The 17,563-nt window shown below is 33.8% G+C and overlaps 2 protein-coding genes across 2 annotated transcripts; both read left to right on the top strand.

The window, feature by feature from the left end:
- Positions 1–186: 186 nt before the first annotated feature.
- Positions 187–4,754, top strand: LOC114368923 (probable serine/threonine-protein kinase PIX13). The gene is made up of 6 exons (XM_028326219.1): positions 187–553; positions 640–1,001; positions 2,737–2,872; positions 2,967–3,109; positions 3,461–3,584; positions 4,115–4,754. The coding sequence occupies exons 1-6, from the start codon at positions 502–504 to the stop codon at positions 4,489–4,491; spliced, it is 1,194 nt and encodes a 397-aa protein (XP_028182020.1). The 5' UTR covers positions 187–501; the 3' UTR covers positions 4,492–4,754.
- An 8,796-nt stretch (positions 4,755–13,550) lies between these two features.
- Positions 13,551–16,190, top strand: LOC114425608 (rubber cis-polyprenyltransferase HRT2-like). The gene is made up of 2 exons (XM_028392548.1): positions 13,551–13,752; positions 14,974–16,190. Exon 2 carries the CDS (start codon positions 15,015–15,017, stop codon positions 16,101–16,103), a length of 1,089 nt encoding a protein of 362 aa, XP_028248349.1. The 5' UTR covers positions 13,551–13,752; positions 14,974–15,014; the 3' UTR covers positions 16,104–16,190.
- Positions 16,191–17,563: the final 1,373 nt, after the last annotated feature.

A 17,563-nucleotide genomic window follows, 5' to 3' on the forward strand; every position in this document is an offset into this window, starting at 1 on the left:
AGTCCATGCATATTGATCATAGATAATGCATCAAATTAATGTATGGTTCAGTTGAGTTCAAATAAAAAGAAAAGAAAGTTTTAAAAAATTGTTTGGATCGTACACCTTTTAACACTTTAACTGTTTTAATTTAAATATTTTTTCTTCACTCTATTAAACCAAACTCATTCCAAGAGATTTCTTAAAATGACCAAAGCAGATCTTTTTTTGAGTGTCATAACATCGAAGTTTCTATAGAAGCACAAGTAAATAGCCAAAAAGAAAAATACGCAATTACGAACACAGAAAATCATAGCCCCCAATGAAGAAGACATAACGAAATAGACAAAGACACATCTGTTCTTTCTCTTCTCTCTATCTCTTTCTACTAACTCATTATTCACTTGTCTTGTATCTCTCTTTCTTTAGTTTCTTATTCAACCCACCAACACAAAACCAAAACCCATCTTTTTTGGTTGGTCAAGTAAGTGGCAACCACGCCAAAGAGAAGAGCTTCCTCACATGGGTCTCTGCTTCTCTTCCTCTTCCCCCAACCCTCCTCAGCAGTACTCAGGCAAGTCTTCTCCAAACACACACGCCACATCTTCCTGCAGCTTCTCCTTTTCCTTGGCTTCGTTTTTCTTATATTTTTATTTTCAGGGTCTGCGAGCACTGACAGCAAGAACGTGGGATTCTCCGCGACCACGAGCAGCGCCGGGAAGAGCCAATTCTCGGAGATCGCGAGCGGGAGCATCGACAGCAGCCAAGGCTCTCTTCCTCTTCCTTCTCCTCATGGCCAGATTCTGGAAAGGCCGAACCTCAAGGTGTTCAGCTTCGGAGACCTGAAATCCGCCACCAAGAGTTTCAAGTCCGACACATTACTCGGCGAAGGTGGCTTTGGAAGAGTTTACAAGGGATGGTTGGACGAGAAGACCCTCTCCCCTGCTAAAGCTGGCTCCGGAATGGTCGTTGCCATCAAAAAGTTGAACCCCCAAAGCACCCAAGGCTTCCAAGAGTGGCAGGTAATAATAACTTTTTTTTCATCATCTCTTTCGTTTACTTTCTTTTTTCAACAATAAATATTCCACTGTTTTAGAAACCCCAGTACTCAATTGTATGAATATTTTCATCTCATCCTCTCAAATTTATGATACATGTGTCTTGGATGTATTCTATCTATCTTAGCCTGCCCAACAGATGTATTAGAAATTATTTCTTAGGATAGATGTAAAGCTAAACAAATTGTTTGTGCCCCAATAACAGATGATGGCTTAGTTGTAAGAGGTGTGAATCCACACCTGTTATCGGTGGAAATTACTCAAATGTTTCGCCTTTGATTCAAACTTTTCCAACTTTCTTTCATTTGCTTTTCCTATCGATCTTCTAAAGATTGCAATCTGGTTACAAATTATTATTATTATACGTATAATAAATTTATTGACTTTTATAAGTTATATCTCAAAAGTTTTGCATTTTAATTGATTAAAAGTGAAAATGTTTCTTGAAAGTTTTTATGGATATATTTTAATTAAATTCTTATATCTTTTTTCTTATCGGTAGTAATTTTTTTTATCTTTGTTTTTTTCAATTGAAGTTTACCTAGTTAATAATTAACTGGGTTACCATTATTCATTAATTAATATTAATTGCACTGTCAGTGATGCTACGTTATTACATTATTATCTGTGGGTCTTTCTGTTTTTTCTATGACTAATTGGTAGTACTTTATTTTTTAATTTTGTTTGTGGTTGAAGAATTGAGAAAAATTAAGAAGAATTTCCAATTTAAGTTTTTCTAGTTAGTAATTAATGCTGTTCAATATTGTACAGTTAGTAATGCTATGTCCTTACATCATTATCTGCTGGTCTGTGTTTTTTTTGTTGACTGAAGACTTAGTTTTGAAGGTAGTTTTGAATTGGAGTGTTAATTAATATGATGGTGGTGATGGGGATCTTATTCTGCAATGTCGAGTCACAGCTGTGGGTGATGCTGGGGGTTTGATATTCCCCCAAAAAAAAAAATTATTAAATATTAAACAATCGAGTCTGCAAGAGGGTGTTGGAAATTTTGTTGTGGGGCCCACATAGATGACCTGTTTTTCTTCCATTCATTGGATATCCACGAGTGAAGATGGGTTATTAAAATACGGTGCCTTAAATTCCACACTATTGAATGCTTGACTCATGATATGATATACTATTCAAAACGGGCGTTTACCTTTCACTTTAAAAATTTGGGATCGTTTTGGCTGTTTGTGCTAGCTATTTTCCCCTTGACTTTTCCCTTCAAATAAGGGGAAAAAAATTATTCATGTTCCGTGCATCATGTTTGAAAAAGTATGATGCCATGACATCACATTACCATTTCGCAAAGGGTACTATTTTTCTTAAGTTCTTAATTCTTATACGCGAGGTAATCCAGCCTAACAATTTCTTATGAAAACTAGTTAATAATAGTATGTTTGCTCTGAGATGTGAATTGGGATTTATGTTGAAGATTTTTTTGTCAGGATTAGTCAATGCTAATGAATCTGAAATTAGATAACTCTTTCTGTTCTAAAGGACATACAAAATTAGATGAACTCGTTCTGTTACAAAATCAATACAAGGCATTCTATCATGTTGTGATTTCAGTTAGCATATTGCATTTAAATTTATAGTGTAACTGCTATCAACACAACATGGTACCTTCCATGTGATAAATTCAGCATAGTTATTTGATTATCTAACATGTTTTTCTGTTGATTGGAAAATGCAGTCAGAAGTGAACTTTTTAGGAAGACTTTCTCACCCAAATCTGGTCAAGTTGTTGGGTTATTGTTGGGACGATGATGAGCTTCTTCTAGTGTATGAATTCTTGCCAAAGGGAAGCTTGGAGAATCATCTATTCAGAAGTATGTAAATTAAAGACCATTAAAATGAGTATAAGAAAACTCATCCTCGTGAATTTGAGTTTAATTCATTCTCTTTTGTCATTTTCCTGAGCAGGAAATCCTAACATAGAACCACTTTCTTGGAACACCCGGTTTAAAATAGCTATCGGTGCAGCTCGGGGACTAGCTTTCTTGCACGCCTCCGAAAAACAAATCATATACAGAGATTTCAAGGCCTCAAATATACTTCTCGATGTGGTCAGTTATTTTTTCTTAGTTGATTTTCTTATGTTATTTGTTAGTCTACCTTTTCCCTTTTTCCTTAGAGATGGAAGCTAAAGCAAATGTAGTATCAAGTAGGGATGAACAGACTGTTTACAAATTTGGACCCCATTGTTGTTGAAAAGGTTCACTTTATCTGTTAATTGAATATCACCTGAAAAGTGCAATGTCTCTTTTTTAGTGCTGTCAACATAGACCCGAATACTGGATGACTAGTTGAAGAATATTATTACATGATGTTATGTGTTTTTAAAGTAAGAATTGATATTTATTTATTGCTAAATTCCTTAGATCATTTAGATAACCAATTTGTTTTGTGTCTTACAGAATTTCAATGCAAAAATATCAGATTTTGGCTTGGCAAAATTGGGGCCTTCTGGAGGACAATCACATGTAACTACCAGGGTCATGGGCACGTATGGTTATGCTGCTCCAGAATACATAGCAACAGGTAACTATATCTTCACATAATTGACAATTAAAGCAACTTTAAATGTATGTTTTGACTTTCTTAATGACTCACAAGACATAATAGGAGCCAAGGTTTACATGCTATGCTATTTAAGAAGGAAATAGAAGTAAAGTGTAGGAAAAAATGAACGGCTTATTTGGTTAGAGAAAACATTTTTTGTTTTTATTTTCTATTTTCATATCTAATTACTAAAACTGCACTTGACTTTTTGATTTCAAAGACTTGTACAGGAAAAAAAAAATTGTGCTGTTGTTCTTATTATTACTAAAAGCTAGAAATAAAGTGAAAATAAGACATCATACTCAACATTTTTGTAGTTATCAGTAAAAATAAGAAATGAAAACAGACAAAGTTTCCTTAAACCAAACAGACCTTAAAATTCTAAAGCAATCAATGGTTTGTGGAAGATGAAGTATGGGAAGGTGGACTAAAAATATGGAATAATGTAGTATAATGCTTTAACCGACCATAGACTAACGTGACTTTGAATTGTATCAATATTTCAACAGGTCACTTGTATGTGAAGAGTGATGTCTACGGATTTGGTGTAGTGCTTCTTGAAATACTGACAGGCATGCGGGCACTTGACACAAAACGGCCAACAGGGCAGCAGAACCTAGTTGAATGGACCAAACCTCTTCTCTCTTCCAAAAAAAAGTTGAAAACAATAATGGATGCTAAGATAGTGGGTCAATATTCACCCAAGGCAGCGTTTCAAGCAGCACAACTTACTCTAAAATGCCTAGAACATGACCCCAAACAACGTCCTTCTATGAAAGAAGTGCTTGAGGGATTGGAAGCCATCGAAGCTATCCATGAAAAATCCAAGGAATCCAAAACCTGCAATTCTTATCAACCTCCTCGGCAGAGAGTTGTGAGAGTATAAATAAATTTGTATACCACTAGAATCTGAGATTGAATAGGGTGTTGGATCAGTAACCTAATGTGATTTTTTTTTTCTTGTGCTGCTTGGAAGGGGAGATTTACCAGGCTTTTTACATGTATGATTTTTTTGTTGAATTATTCACATTTTTATAAAGTAGGAAAATATTTTTTATCTGCCATAAGGGAACATAGTTTTGATGCTAACATGTCACTTTTTTTTCGAGACTTCTTTTTCTTTCATCAATGAAAAGTTAGCCGGCTCAAGTATATCTTTAATATTAGAATAGTTACGAGTCATATGAGCATTGTTATATATCATACAAGTTATTTTTTAATATAGTTTTTTTATTGGTATGAATTAAACATGATATCAATAATTTTATAATAGTCATGCATCCTATTTAACCAATTAAGTTAGATCCCTTGATTTTTTTTAATATATAAAGCAAGAGTTTGAACAACATCATAATATGTCGAATGATTTCAACTAAGTTGATACCATCGAACAAACACTCAATTTATTAAGAAAAGGAACAAAACAAAGGAGAACAAAAAGTGGGGGTCTGATGAACATTTTTTATTGCCAGAGCTTAGATATCCAGGCTTGCCAGGAACCATGAGTCTGATGGCTTGGAACTGTCGGAGTCTGGGCAACCCCTGGATAGTTCTTTCTTTGTGTGACCTTGTCCGATCTTTTAGTCCTGATATTATCTTTCTTTTATGAAACTATTGTTTTTTCCAGTCACATAGAAAAAATAAAATCATCTTTGAATTACGATTACTGCTTTTCTGTAAATTGTTTTGGCAGAAGCGACAGTTTAGCATTTGATTGGTAGCCCTAGTTGGCGCTTTAATGGTTATTACGGTTATCTTGACATAACTCATCGGAGGGACTCTTGGAACCTTTTAAGAACCCTCTCGTGTGACAACACTCTCCCATGGTGTATCATGGGTGACTTCAACGACCTACTCTTTCATGTTGAAAAGAAAGGTCTCAACCCTCACCCAAATTCTATGAAGCACGAACATTTCAGTCCCTTGCCGTGTTCGATGTTCGACACGCGTCCGTGTCAATGTTCGACACCGACAGACACTCATACTACATTCTATATTTTGAACATTACAGATGTCCACATGTCGTGCAGGTGTTTCATAGCCCAAATTTTCTTATAATTGTATTTAGAGAAGCAGTGCACGACTCTAATATGGTTGATATCCCTACACTTGGACAAAAAGCAAGGGCTCCCCCAACGAAGGAGACATTGATACCCCATGCCACCATCTCACACATTGAGAGGAATATCAGTGACGAAGACAACTCTTCTCTATTGGCTCCTTTCGTTATTGATGAGTTCAGAACAACCCTCTCCCAGTTGCACAATGACAAATCTGCAGGTCCAGATGGACTCAACCCAGCATTTTACAAAAAAATCTGGGATGTTCTTGGTGATGAAATTTTCTGATGCAAGCTCCATTGGAGCTTGTAGGCCTAGGATCTTCTTCATCAATGGATTCCTTTGCTTCTTGGAAGATGAATGACAGCGGAATGGAGAAAGGAAGAGAGAGAGGAGACGCCACTTCAAGGAGAAGATGAGTTTAGAAGAAGCTCACCACCATAGGAGGCCATGGATAAGAGCTTGGAGGAAGAAGGAGATGAATGAAGGGAGAGGGAGAGAAGAACACGAAATTTTGTGCTCTAAATGAGCTTTGAGATCTGAAGTTTAATATTCAAATGATCAAAGTTGAAAAAAATGCACACACATGACCTCTATTTATAGCCTAAGTGTCACATAAAATTGGAGGGAAATTCAAATTTCACTTGAATTTGAAATTGAATTTGTGGAGCCAAACTTTGGAGCCAAAATTTCACTAATTATGATTAGTGAATTTTAGTTATGGTTCAGCCCACTAATCCAAGATCAATTTCAAGATTCTCCACTAAGTGTGCTTAGGTGTCATGAGGCATGAAAAACATGAAGGACATGCACAAAATGTGACTATATGATGTAGCAATGGGGTGTAGTAAGCAAATGCTCACCTCCCCCTCTAAATTTTAATTGGATTGGGCTTCTACCAATTCAATTAAATTTATTTCCAACCACACACATCAAACATCCACTTAGTGCATGTGAAATTACAAAACTACCCCTAATACAAAAACTAATCTAGGTGCCCTAAAATACAAGGGCTGAAAAATCCTATATTTCTAGGGTACCCTACCTACATTATGGAGCCCTAAATACAAGGCCCAAAAATAATGAAACTTTAATCTAATATTTACAAAGATAAGTGGGCTCGTACTTAGCCCATGGGCCCGAAATATACCCTAAGGCTCATAAGAACCCTAGGGTCTTCTCTTGCATCTCTGGCCCAATCTACTTGGAGTTTTCTATCCAATGCCCTTGCGGGGTAGGATTGCATCATTCCCTCCCCCTTGAAAAGGATTTGACCTCAAATCCCGAGGTTCTTGAAACTCTGGGCTTTTTCCTTCAACACCTGTAAAAATAACAAAAACATATGTATTAGTGGTGTTTAGTATGTTGAAGTAAGGTAAGGTCTGAAAACTCATTTCCTGGGCATCTTCCCATGAAAGAACATGGTTCCTCACCAACTCAATGAGTGGTGCTACAAGTATAGAAAAATACGGGGCAAACCTTTTGTAAAAGTTTGTTAAGTCTTGGAAGCCCCAAATTTTTCTTACACTTGGTGGAGCGGGCCACTCAGGAATGACCTTTATTCTCTTAGGGTTCATGGGAACCCCTTGATCACAATTTAAAAAATTAAGAAAAGTAAAGCAATAGAACATACATTTTTCTGTATTTTCATGTTGATTATTCCTACAAAAAAATATGACAAACCTAAGGTGTCCCATATGAGTGCCTAAGTTTGTATTGAAACTAAAAATAAGAACAATCCTACCTAACGAGTCCCTATGTACACAAATCATGAAGATGTTGGGTGCACGAGTGATTTTACAAAAGAGTGTTGCACCACCCAAAGCATTCATCACACCACCTATTTTTGGGATTTGGTACCTAATAATACCTATTTTGGGCACCAACAAAGCACAAGGATTTAATCTCTTGCGAACCAAACCCTCATCCAACAACTCCTTTACTTGAGGAATAAACTCAAGCCTAAGAGATGTGGCAATGCTAACAAGTGTCTTTTTACAAAGGAGAAAATGTGGAGGTTGTCTAAGAAGGGAAATTTCTTTAATATTTATCTTTATTTCAAAATGTCTTTCCTTCTTAGCTAACCTCTTGGAGGAAACACTTACCTCCTTACACTCCTCCTTAACCATTAAAGGTTGTCCTTCTTCTTGGGGGTAGATCTCTTCACTAGATTCTTCCCCTTTTGTTCTTCACTTTTACTAGAGGAAGGTGAAGTAGTAGCCTCATCTTGGCTACTATAAATGTCTTGGCCCCTCATAATCATGGTTTTCTTGGTGGGGCATTGAGAAGTAATGTGTCCTCTTCCAAGACATTTAAAGCACTTCATGGAGCTAGTCTTCTCTTGCATACTAGCCTTAAGGGGTTGCTTTTCTATTGTCTTCCCCTTATCATCTTTGGGCTTAGAAGGTCTCACCCCTAAGATTCCTTGACCTTGGTCTTTCTTTGGATAAGAGTGAGAGCCATAAGATTTTGAAGTAGACTTCCTTTTAAGTTGTTGCTCTACCCTTATTTCCCAATCTAAATTAGCCTCTACATTGTCCTTCCCATGGAAGTATGGGAGTTTAATGTTAACCTCTTGAGGCTTTCTTTCATTTTCTCTCCTATGGGAGTGAGGTCTAAGATGTGACCTATGCCTTCCTTCATAATAGTCACGAAGTTCTTCACTTAGGCTCTTGCAAGAGTTATGACTACTATAGGAGACATGTTTTTCTCTTTTCATTTCTTTCATTATTTTTCTTCTTTCTTCCTCTCTTATTTTCTCTCTTTCATCTTGACTTATTTCTTCCACTCTTTTTTTACCTTTTTCTTTTCTCTCTTGTTTTTCTTTCCACAACTTAAGGGATCTCAACTCATCTAATATCTTATACAAGGGGTCCTTAGGAGTAGAACCCTCACCATTAACACTAGATGAAGAATGAAGACTCATGTTGGTTCCTAAGTTATGGTTCTTTCTTGTTGGGGGTTTGAAAACAAAAGCTAAAAGAAACTATGGTTGAAACTAGCCAAAATAAACACTAAAAGAGGTGTGAAAGATAAGGTAAAAACTAATTGGTAAAAGGCAAGCTATCTAGGCGGTTTGACAATGGAGGGTAAAGGAAAGAAGCTATGAAAATAAGCAAGAAATTAAAGTGCAAGAAATGCAAACTAGACGGATCCTAAGAGTGTTTGGATGACCTCATTTAAGGTTTCCAACAAAACACTCACTATCCTAAGGGGAAATTGCCTAAAATTATTACACACAAATGGAAGTAGGGTGACCTATTGGAGGCTCCCAACTTACTTCCAATGAAAGGCCTTTTTGTTACAAAATTTGAAAGCAAAACAAATTGTCAATTACAAAATTAATAAAAAAAAAAAGTCCTCAATTGTGGTGGCTATTATATCTTTAGTATTTCACTCAATTTGGAGTGCTTCTTAGTCCAATAGCTCTTAAGGTGGTTGGCCCCTTGCTTCTGGACTCAAATTCTTCAAGATATGGCACCAATCCTCCTTTCCAATTCCCTATATGGCAACTCACAAGCAAGGAAACAAAGAGACAAGCAATAACCAAAGACAAAAAAAAAATGAAATGAAAGCTAAACCAATAGAGTTTTAACAAGACAAATTTCCAAGGATTATTCAACAATTAAAGCAATGAAAAGTACAAAAAAGCAAGCTAGGACTCAAAGAGAAACCTAGAATGACTCTAGAGTAGAGTAGAAAAACTAAAAAAAAAAGACTCAAGAAACCTCTAGTTTTGGCACTTGTTTTCACAATAATTTTCAATTGAAATTTCAGAACTAGGATTGATATAAAATAGGCACCAATTATAGAACAAATTTTGAGTCAAAACAACAAGCACACTTTCCTTTCACTTTTTTTTTCCTGGACACTGATTTTTCTGCCAACTTGTAATATTTTTCTTATTTTTTCCTTTAATCCAAATCGCTTGGTTCTTTTTTTATAATTTTGTTCCAGATGTCTAGAAAATTCAGTAAAAGTTTCAGCTCAAAAAACGTAGTGACAAATTCCCAGTAATTTATACAAGTTCGTATGTTCAAGCTGCCAGCACCAGCGATTTCAACCTAGAAATCAAGAGTAGTGTTTATGTTGCTTAAGGCTTGGATAGTTAGAATTTGTGTTTGCTTATGCTCAATTATCTTGAGTAACACAATTAAAGAGAGCTTAAGACTTATTTTGATTCACAAATCCAGCCACAACTCAGCACCACAACTCAACTTCATCATAGGCATCATGTAGGAAACTTAGAAAACAAAAAAAAAAGTTCAAGAACAAGACTACCTCTAGGAATTGATTTAGAACATGTTATGAACTAAATAACATGCATGAATTAGACTCAAAATTCAAAAGATAGGCTAAGAATGACAAGAATACATGAACAAATGTATCTAGAATTCAATCAACAAAATAAAATTCAACACAAACTTAGAACATAATGTGACAATTACTATGACTAAACATGACTCTAAAACAACATGGATTAAGTGATTTACACTTAGATTTTTGTGTTTTTTTTTCTAATCAATATTTTTGAACAAAATTTAGATCTAAAGGTTCAGCACAAGAATATTATGAATGAAAATTGATAGAACCTAAAATCAATCACAAAAACAAGATTCAAGAGTAGATCTACAAAATTTGAACCATAGAAATGCAAGAACAATTGTAGATCTAAGATTTAATCGGTTTATTTTTTTGAATATACTCTAAACAGCACCAAACCACAAGACAATGGAGGATATACATGGAGAATAAGATGAAGAACAAGGAATTAAAGAGAATTCACCGAACAAAAAGATAGAGGAAGCAAAAGAACATCACCTAGATGAAGATGCTCTTGATACCACATGATGCAAGCTCCATTGGAGCTTGTAGGCCTAGGATCTTCTTCATCAATGGATTCCTTTGCTTCTTGGAAGATGAATGGCAGCGGAATGGAGAAAGGAAGAGAGAGAGGAGACGCCACTTCAAGGAGAAGATGAGTCTAGAAGAAGCTCACCACCATAGGAGGCCATGGATAAGAGCTTGGAGGAAGAAGGAGATGAATGAAGGGAGAGGGAGAGAAGAGCACGAAATTTTGTGCTCTAAATGAGCTTTGAGATCTGAAGTTTAATATTCAAATGATCAAAGTTGAAAAAAATGCACACACATGACCTCTATTTATAGCCTAAGTGTCACACAAAATTGGAGGGAAATTCAAATTTCACTTGAATTTGAAATTGAATTTGTGGAGCCAAACTTTGGAGCCAAAATTTCACTAATTATGATTAGTGAATTTTAGTTATGGTTCAGCCCACTAATCCAAGATCAATTCCAAGATTCTCCACTAAGTGTGCTTAGGTGTCATGAGGCATGAAAAGCATGAAGGACATGCACAAAATGTGACTATATGATGTAGCAATGGGGTGTAGTAAGCAAATGCTCACCTCCCCCTCTAAATTTTAATTGGATTGGGCTTCTACCAATTCAATTAAATTTATTTCCAACCACACACATCAAACATCCACTTAGTGCATGTGAAATTACAAAACTACCCCTAATACAAAAACTAGTCTAGGTGCCCTAAAATACAAGGGCTGAAAAATCCTATATTTCTAGGGTACCCTACCTACATTATGGAGCCCTAAATACAAGGCCCAAAAATAATGAAACTTTAATATAATATTTACAAAGATAAGTGGGCTCGTACTTAGCACATGGACCCGAAATCTACCCTAAGGCTCATAAGAACCCTAGGGCCTTCTCTTGCATCTCTGGCCCAATCTACTTGGAGTTTTCTATCCAATGCCCTTGCGGGGTAGGATTGCATCATTTTCTCAACAACAACAATGTGGCTTAATCAAGGTATTGTTCCTCCAAATTTGAACAATATTGATGTTGTTTTAATACCAAAAAAAGACAACCCCTCAGCTATGCTTAATCTGAGGCCCATCTCCTTGTGTAATGTCTTGTATAAAATTGTTTCCAAAGTCCTAGCCAAAAACTAAAATATCGTGGTCTATCAAGGTCATGATACATGTTAGTACATTTGATTTTTTTCTTCTCAGTTCTCAACTTCCTGCATAGTGCATGAGTGTTCTATTGTGCTAAGCAATGTAGTGTGGCCAATGGCCATTGCCAGTATGAGAAATAAGAACTATACTTGTGAATATTTTTCTTTTCCTCTAAATTTTTGCATTTTTATACAAATATGTCGTGTTTTTTGAGTGCTAACTTTTCAAGCATTCATTTATCTAAATTTTTCTCCATTTATTTATTTAAGTTTAACACTTTAACCAATAACCAGTACCAGCAGTCCAACATCCATTTTTTCGCGGTCAATTTCGTTAGTCAACTGCCGAATGGGTCTCTGTTTCTCCGGCTCGGCACCTCACTCCTCTTCCCTCAACCGTTCAGGCAAGTCTTCAACTTTTCCTCACCCTTTCCATATTTAAGTTTATCTATTTTTTCTTTCTTTTTCTTGTGTTAATTAGATATCCGATATTTATTTTCTTTCTATTGAGGTTATGTTTCACTATTGTACTAAAAAAAGCTAAAGCTGTCTTTTCTTGTATCAACATGTAACTGTACGTGAGCATATCTCTTATTTCAAAACACAATTCAATATCACTTAGTGCTTAAGCTATCTTGTCTGTTGCTTTCAATATCTTATTTGCATGCCAGTTGATGCAGTACGTAAATCTAGATATTTGACTTTGTTAACTTGAAGGATGAAACATCCGAAGCTTTCTTGATATGCTTTATAACTTATGTGATAATCTTATTCTTCTTTTTATGGAGGTATCATCTTCTAAGAGCAAATAAAACAAAGAGAGAAGTTAGATGGGTCAATAAAATTCAACTCAAGCTGTCTTTAACCTAAAAAAGGGATTGAATTGGGTTGAGCCTATTTTAAAATAAGATTGAAATTCTCAACCTAACTCAACCCATGATAAATTATGGATTGGGTTGCCTCACCAAAACTTTTAAAAAAATAATTTTTCTATTAAAAAGGATAAATATAATATAAATAATTTTAAACACAATGATACAATTACAAGAATAATATCTTACTTTTTATATAAGAATATTATCTTATTGAATTGTCTTTAACACAAATTCTTTTAAAAAACTATGAGTTAAATAAATGTAGAGTAAAATATTAAAATAATATGAAATTCATAATACCATGTTCAACAAAATGGTATTTAGTTAAAGTTATGTTTGGTAAAATTAGATAAAAGATGATCTGAAAGCTAAAAAATTAGTTTATTAAATTAGAAGTGTTCGATAAAATTAATGGTTAAAATAAATAAAAACTATAAAATGATAAAAAATAATAATAATACTATAATTTGTTTTAAAAAGATAACAAGAAAAATGAATAAATATATTAAAAATAAAAATAGAAGAAAATATAAAAAACTAGAAAACATGTTTAATAATAATGCCATAATTTTTTTAAATGTTAGTTTCTCACTTCTAATTTTTTATATTTTCTTTTACCCTTATTCTTAATATATATATATTTTTTATTATCTTTTTTTATTAAATCATGATATTATTATTTTTTTGTCATTTTATATTTTTTAACTACTTTAATTGTTAATTTTATTAAAAAAATCATTTAATAAATTAATTTTTCATCTTTCACGTAACACCGTCTAACTTTTAATTTAATAAACTAATTTAACTTTTCTACTACTTTTATCCAAATAACCTAAATAATTTGTCCAAACATCTAATAAAAAAAACACCAGCTTGGTGGGTCAACTAAACACCAACATCTAATAATTCTTTCACTGTTGGATTTGATTTGACTTCCGATGGGGTTTTGTTAGTATTATTAATATTAATATTATCAAACGAACAACTCCACATTGAACAAATTTATGTTATTCCCTTTCACCAAATAAGATCCACCGTAAACACTTTTTTTTATTGCCACGTCACTTATGATAATTATTCACTTCGTTTTGGGAATTAAAACGATGGAGTGAGCCAATTGGTCTCAAAATCTCTCGGCTTTTGCTTCAATTCAGACCACACGTAAATGACACAGAGGGGACAATAATTTTTATTTTTTGTTATTTCTTTTTTAATTTTAGGTGAGGAATTTTCCACTGCTCTCCTTCAAGTTTCTAAACATTATTTCAAATGTTTTCTTGTCTGATGATGGGTTTTTCATTTTCTCCCTTTTAATTTCTATAGCATGTTATGATCTGTTTTCTTTGCATATTCTTATTATTGGGCTGTTTCTGTTTTGATCTATGATATCAATTATTAGGTCACTAGCATTTGCTTAAGACATATTTCTAGAGCCTGTGGGATTGATTTTCGTCTTTGGAACTACTTGGTGTTGATTTTATTGCGCCTGTCAAGTGTTCGAAGGAATGCATGAATGAAACTAAAAAGTGATTTTCTTTAATAGTCTGGTTGTAGACTGCAGATTTTTTTTAATAGCCTTTTATAGGTTTTTATTAGTGTACAGTATACTGGTACTGGTTTAAAAGGTTTTTTACTATATATTTATAGTTTCTTAGGGTGATTGGTTGTAAACCAACAATGTTGGAAGCAATGCGATTGCTAGTTTTGTCGTTGTAATGACCTGGATTGCCTTCTTAAAAACACTGCCAAACTTGTCATGTACTACTTTGCCTGTTTGCCAATGATTCTAAACACAGGAGTTTTGAATTTTTATTGGCTGACAGTAGTTTCCGCCTTTGAAAGTTAACATATATGATTATTCTTAGGGGTTACCTTGTACACATTTTTTAAACAGCAATATATATTTTCTGCTTTCTATAATGCATGAAACACCTTAGAATTTTGATTTTTCTATAGCAGCAATTTTGCAAACTGATGGAGGAACAGGTAGCTGGGAGTCCTAGCTCTTATAGTTCCATCCAATTTTGGAGTATTGACGCTTAAACCCTCAACAGAAGATGATATCATTTGTTGACGGGGAAGCATTACCGTTGATTTACTGAATATAAGTAGTAGCAGTGAAGCACCATTTTCATTTAGTGCATGAACTATGCCATTTATGATACCCTTTTTTTATAGTTTTATTTGGTCTGTTTTTAACAAATTCATGAATTGACTCAATATGGTCATAATTTCTTCTTACAATTAGATCAGGCATGAGACAACTAATCATATAAGCTTAATTTGTTGTGGGAGTATTTACTGTACTGTTTGACGTTCTTGTTTAACAATGCAGATTTAATACTTCAGAGGTTTTTGTTGAGCATGTATATTGATGTTCAACTATTGTTGCTTTAACTCTTCCTAGTGCTAACTTTTAATGAAAATTTCTTCTTAAACAGGTTAATATTAGACTCTTAAAGTCTCATAACTGAACAGTTCAATGCAGAAAACTTCTGGAAATATTATAGGCCATTTTCTTGGAGGTTTATATTATTATCTAAGAAGATGCATGTTTGCCATTTTATCTGTGGGTCCTGTGCCAAGTCATATTGCTTTCATCATGGATGGGAATCGAAGGTATGCAAAGAAGAGAAACATGGAAGAAGGTGATGGCCATAAGGCTGGATTTACTGCTCTCATGTCCATCCTTAGATACTGTTATGAATTGGGAGTGAAGTATGTCACTGTCTATGCATTCAGCATTGATAACTTCAAAAGGAAGCCTAACGAGGTTCAGTCCTTGATGGAATTGATGCGGGAAAAGATTGAAGAGTTACTTCTACAAGAAAGTCTTATCAATGAATACGGTGTTAGATTACATTTCATTGGAGACTTGCAACTATTGACTGAGCCTGTCAGGGCTTCTGTGGAAAAAGCAATGAGAGTTACTGCTCACAACAACCAGAGAGTTCTTTTGATTTGCGTAGCCTATACTTCTCGTCACGAGATTGTGCATGCCGTTCAAGAATGCTGCAAGGAAAAATGGAATGAAGTTCAAGCATCAAAAGAAGCAAAGCTAACAAATGGTGCATTTGCAAGAATTGATCAGGGCCTGAAAGGAAATGGTTTTGATTTGCTTTTTCAAGATTCAAGTAAAGACTATCAAAATGTAACCAAAGCTTGTAGCAGTGTACCTAAAGGAGTGCAAGGTGCTGGAGAGAAAGATGGCATGTTGGAGCATACCGTAGAGAAACATAGCGAAAACAATAGTGAAGCTGAAATCACATTATGCAATGAACTGTTTGAAATGACTGAAGAGAGGAAGTATAAGCAGGGTGATGTTCCTTTAATAAAACTGGTGGATATTGAGAAGCACATGTACATGGCAGTGGCACCTGACCCAGACATCTTGATCCGAACTTCTGGAGAGGCTCGACTCAGCAATTTTCTTCTTTGGCAGACTAGTACCTGCCCTTTGTATGCGCCAACTGCACTTTGGCCTGAAATAGGCCTAAGACACTTGGTCTGGGCAGTATTGAATTTTCAGAGACACCATTTTTATTTGGAAAAGAAAAAGAAACAGTTTTAATTGTATCCTTATTGGCCAAAATTTTGAGTGTAGTTCATGTGATGACAATTTCTTTTTCTTTATTTAAAAAAGACTAATTTTTGCTTCTTCTTTTTTTATAAAAAGAGTTGTTGAAACTATAAATATGTAATATTGATGTGTTGTGCAATGATGTCTTATCAGATAGAATGCACTATAAATATGAAAATTATACTTGATCATTTAAAATATTTTAAGATACAGTATTAAATTATGATTTTTTAAGATATTTTATTAAAAGTATTACATATTTTATACTACTTCATATGCTCACGCTGGACACCCAAGACTAGGCATGGCAATAAAAATCAACCTATGAATATCCGTTCTATTCCGTTCCGATTTTGATGGAAAAAATTCGATTTAATTGGGTTGAATTTTTTCCGACTTGGAAAAACAGAATCAGGATTAAATTTGGGTGTTATTTCCTGTTCCGCATCCACTACATATATTTTTATAATTATTAATAATATAATCATATATTTATATAATTTTTCTTTATATATTATATATAATTGTTAATTATGTAATTATTTTAATAGTTAAATAAATAATATGATAATTATATTAGTAATTATAACAAAATTAAAAATTATATATTTAACTGAAAATATAATATAATTCTTAATCACGTTTACTTATTTTTTTATTAAATTATATATAATAATTTATTAAAATATAATTAATAACTTAATCTATGATTTATTAAAGTATATGAACAAATAATTTTTAAAACAATTGTGAAATAGGTTGTTCGCGGATTTCTTTAAACTTAATAAAATTCAATAGAGATAAAGTTGAGTTTCATTTTTTTCATCCGTCTTTTTGTGGGAATGGGAATGGGAATGGGATAGACAAACCCATTCTATGTCATTTCATATTTACGATTAACTCTTTTTCTGTGTATAAATGGCATATACATCCACCATCCAGTACAGTTATTAAATAGATGAGTTTGATAAGTATGTTACAAAAATGTTCCATTTCTCATGATGTGAATGGAAGAATTTGTCCGGAGGAACAAAATTTATTTTGATGATTTTTTACACTTTAAAAGAAATTAATCTCAGATTATTGGATGGGAGTTTTCCACCCTCAGCTGAGAAGATATCCTTGGTGTAAATTAAAAATATAATATTCACACTCATAATATAAGACATTTTTTACATTGTTATCTAATTAAAATTATTATATAAGATTAATTTATTGATTTTATAATAATTATTTTAAAAATTATATTTTCTTATTAATATATATATTTTTATACTGATAATATATAAAATTAAGCTATTTTTATTGCTGTTTTTATTTCGGCTACTTTACCAACCATTTGAAGCTTGTGTGTTTTGAATTTTTATCTGAATCTGACACAAACGAGTAATTTACACGCTCTGGCCACCATCATTGTTCCTGTTATGATTTATGAACTCAAGTTTGCATTG

This window comes from Glycine soja, chromosome 9, assembly GCF_004193775.1.
Source record: "Glycine soja cultivar W05 chromosome 9, ASM419377v2, whole genome shotgun sequence".
Classification (NCBI taxonomy): domain Eukaryota; kingdom Viridiplantae; phylum Streptophyta; class Magnoliopsida; order Fabales; family Fabaceae; genus Glycine; species Glycine soja.

Bases quoted from the DNA above. Each gene is read 5' to 3' on its own strand.
- LOC114425608 (XM_028392548.1), top strand. From the start codon at position 15,015: ATGCAGAAAACTTCTGGAAATATTATAGGCCATTTTCTTGGAGGTTTA.
- LOC114368923 (XM_028326219.1), top strand. From the start codon at position 502: ATGGGTCTCTGCTTCTCTTCCTCTTCCCCCAACCCTCCTCAGCAGTAC. The intron at 2,873-2,966 runs GTATGTAAATTA...TTTCCTGAGCAG, and splicing joins GGAGAATCATCTATTCAGAA to GAAATCCTAACATAGAACCA. The intron at 3,585-4,114 runs GTAACTATATCT...ATATTTCAACAG, and splicing joins TCCAGAATACATAGCAACAG to GTCACTTGTATGTGAAGAGT.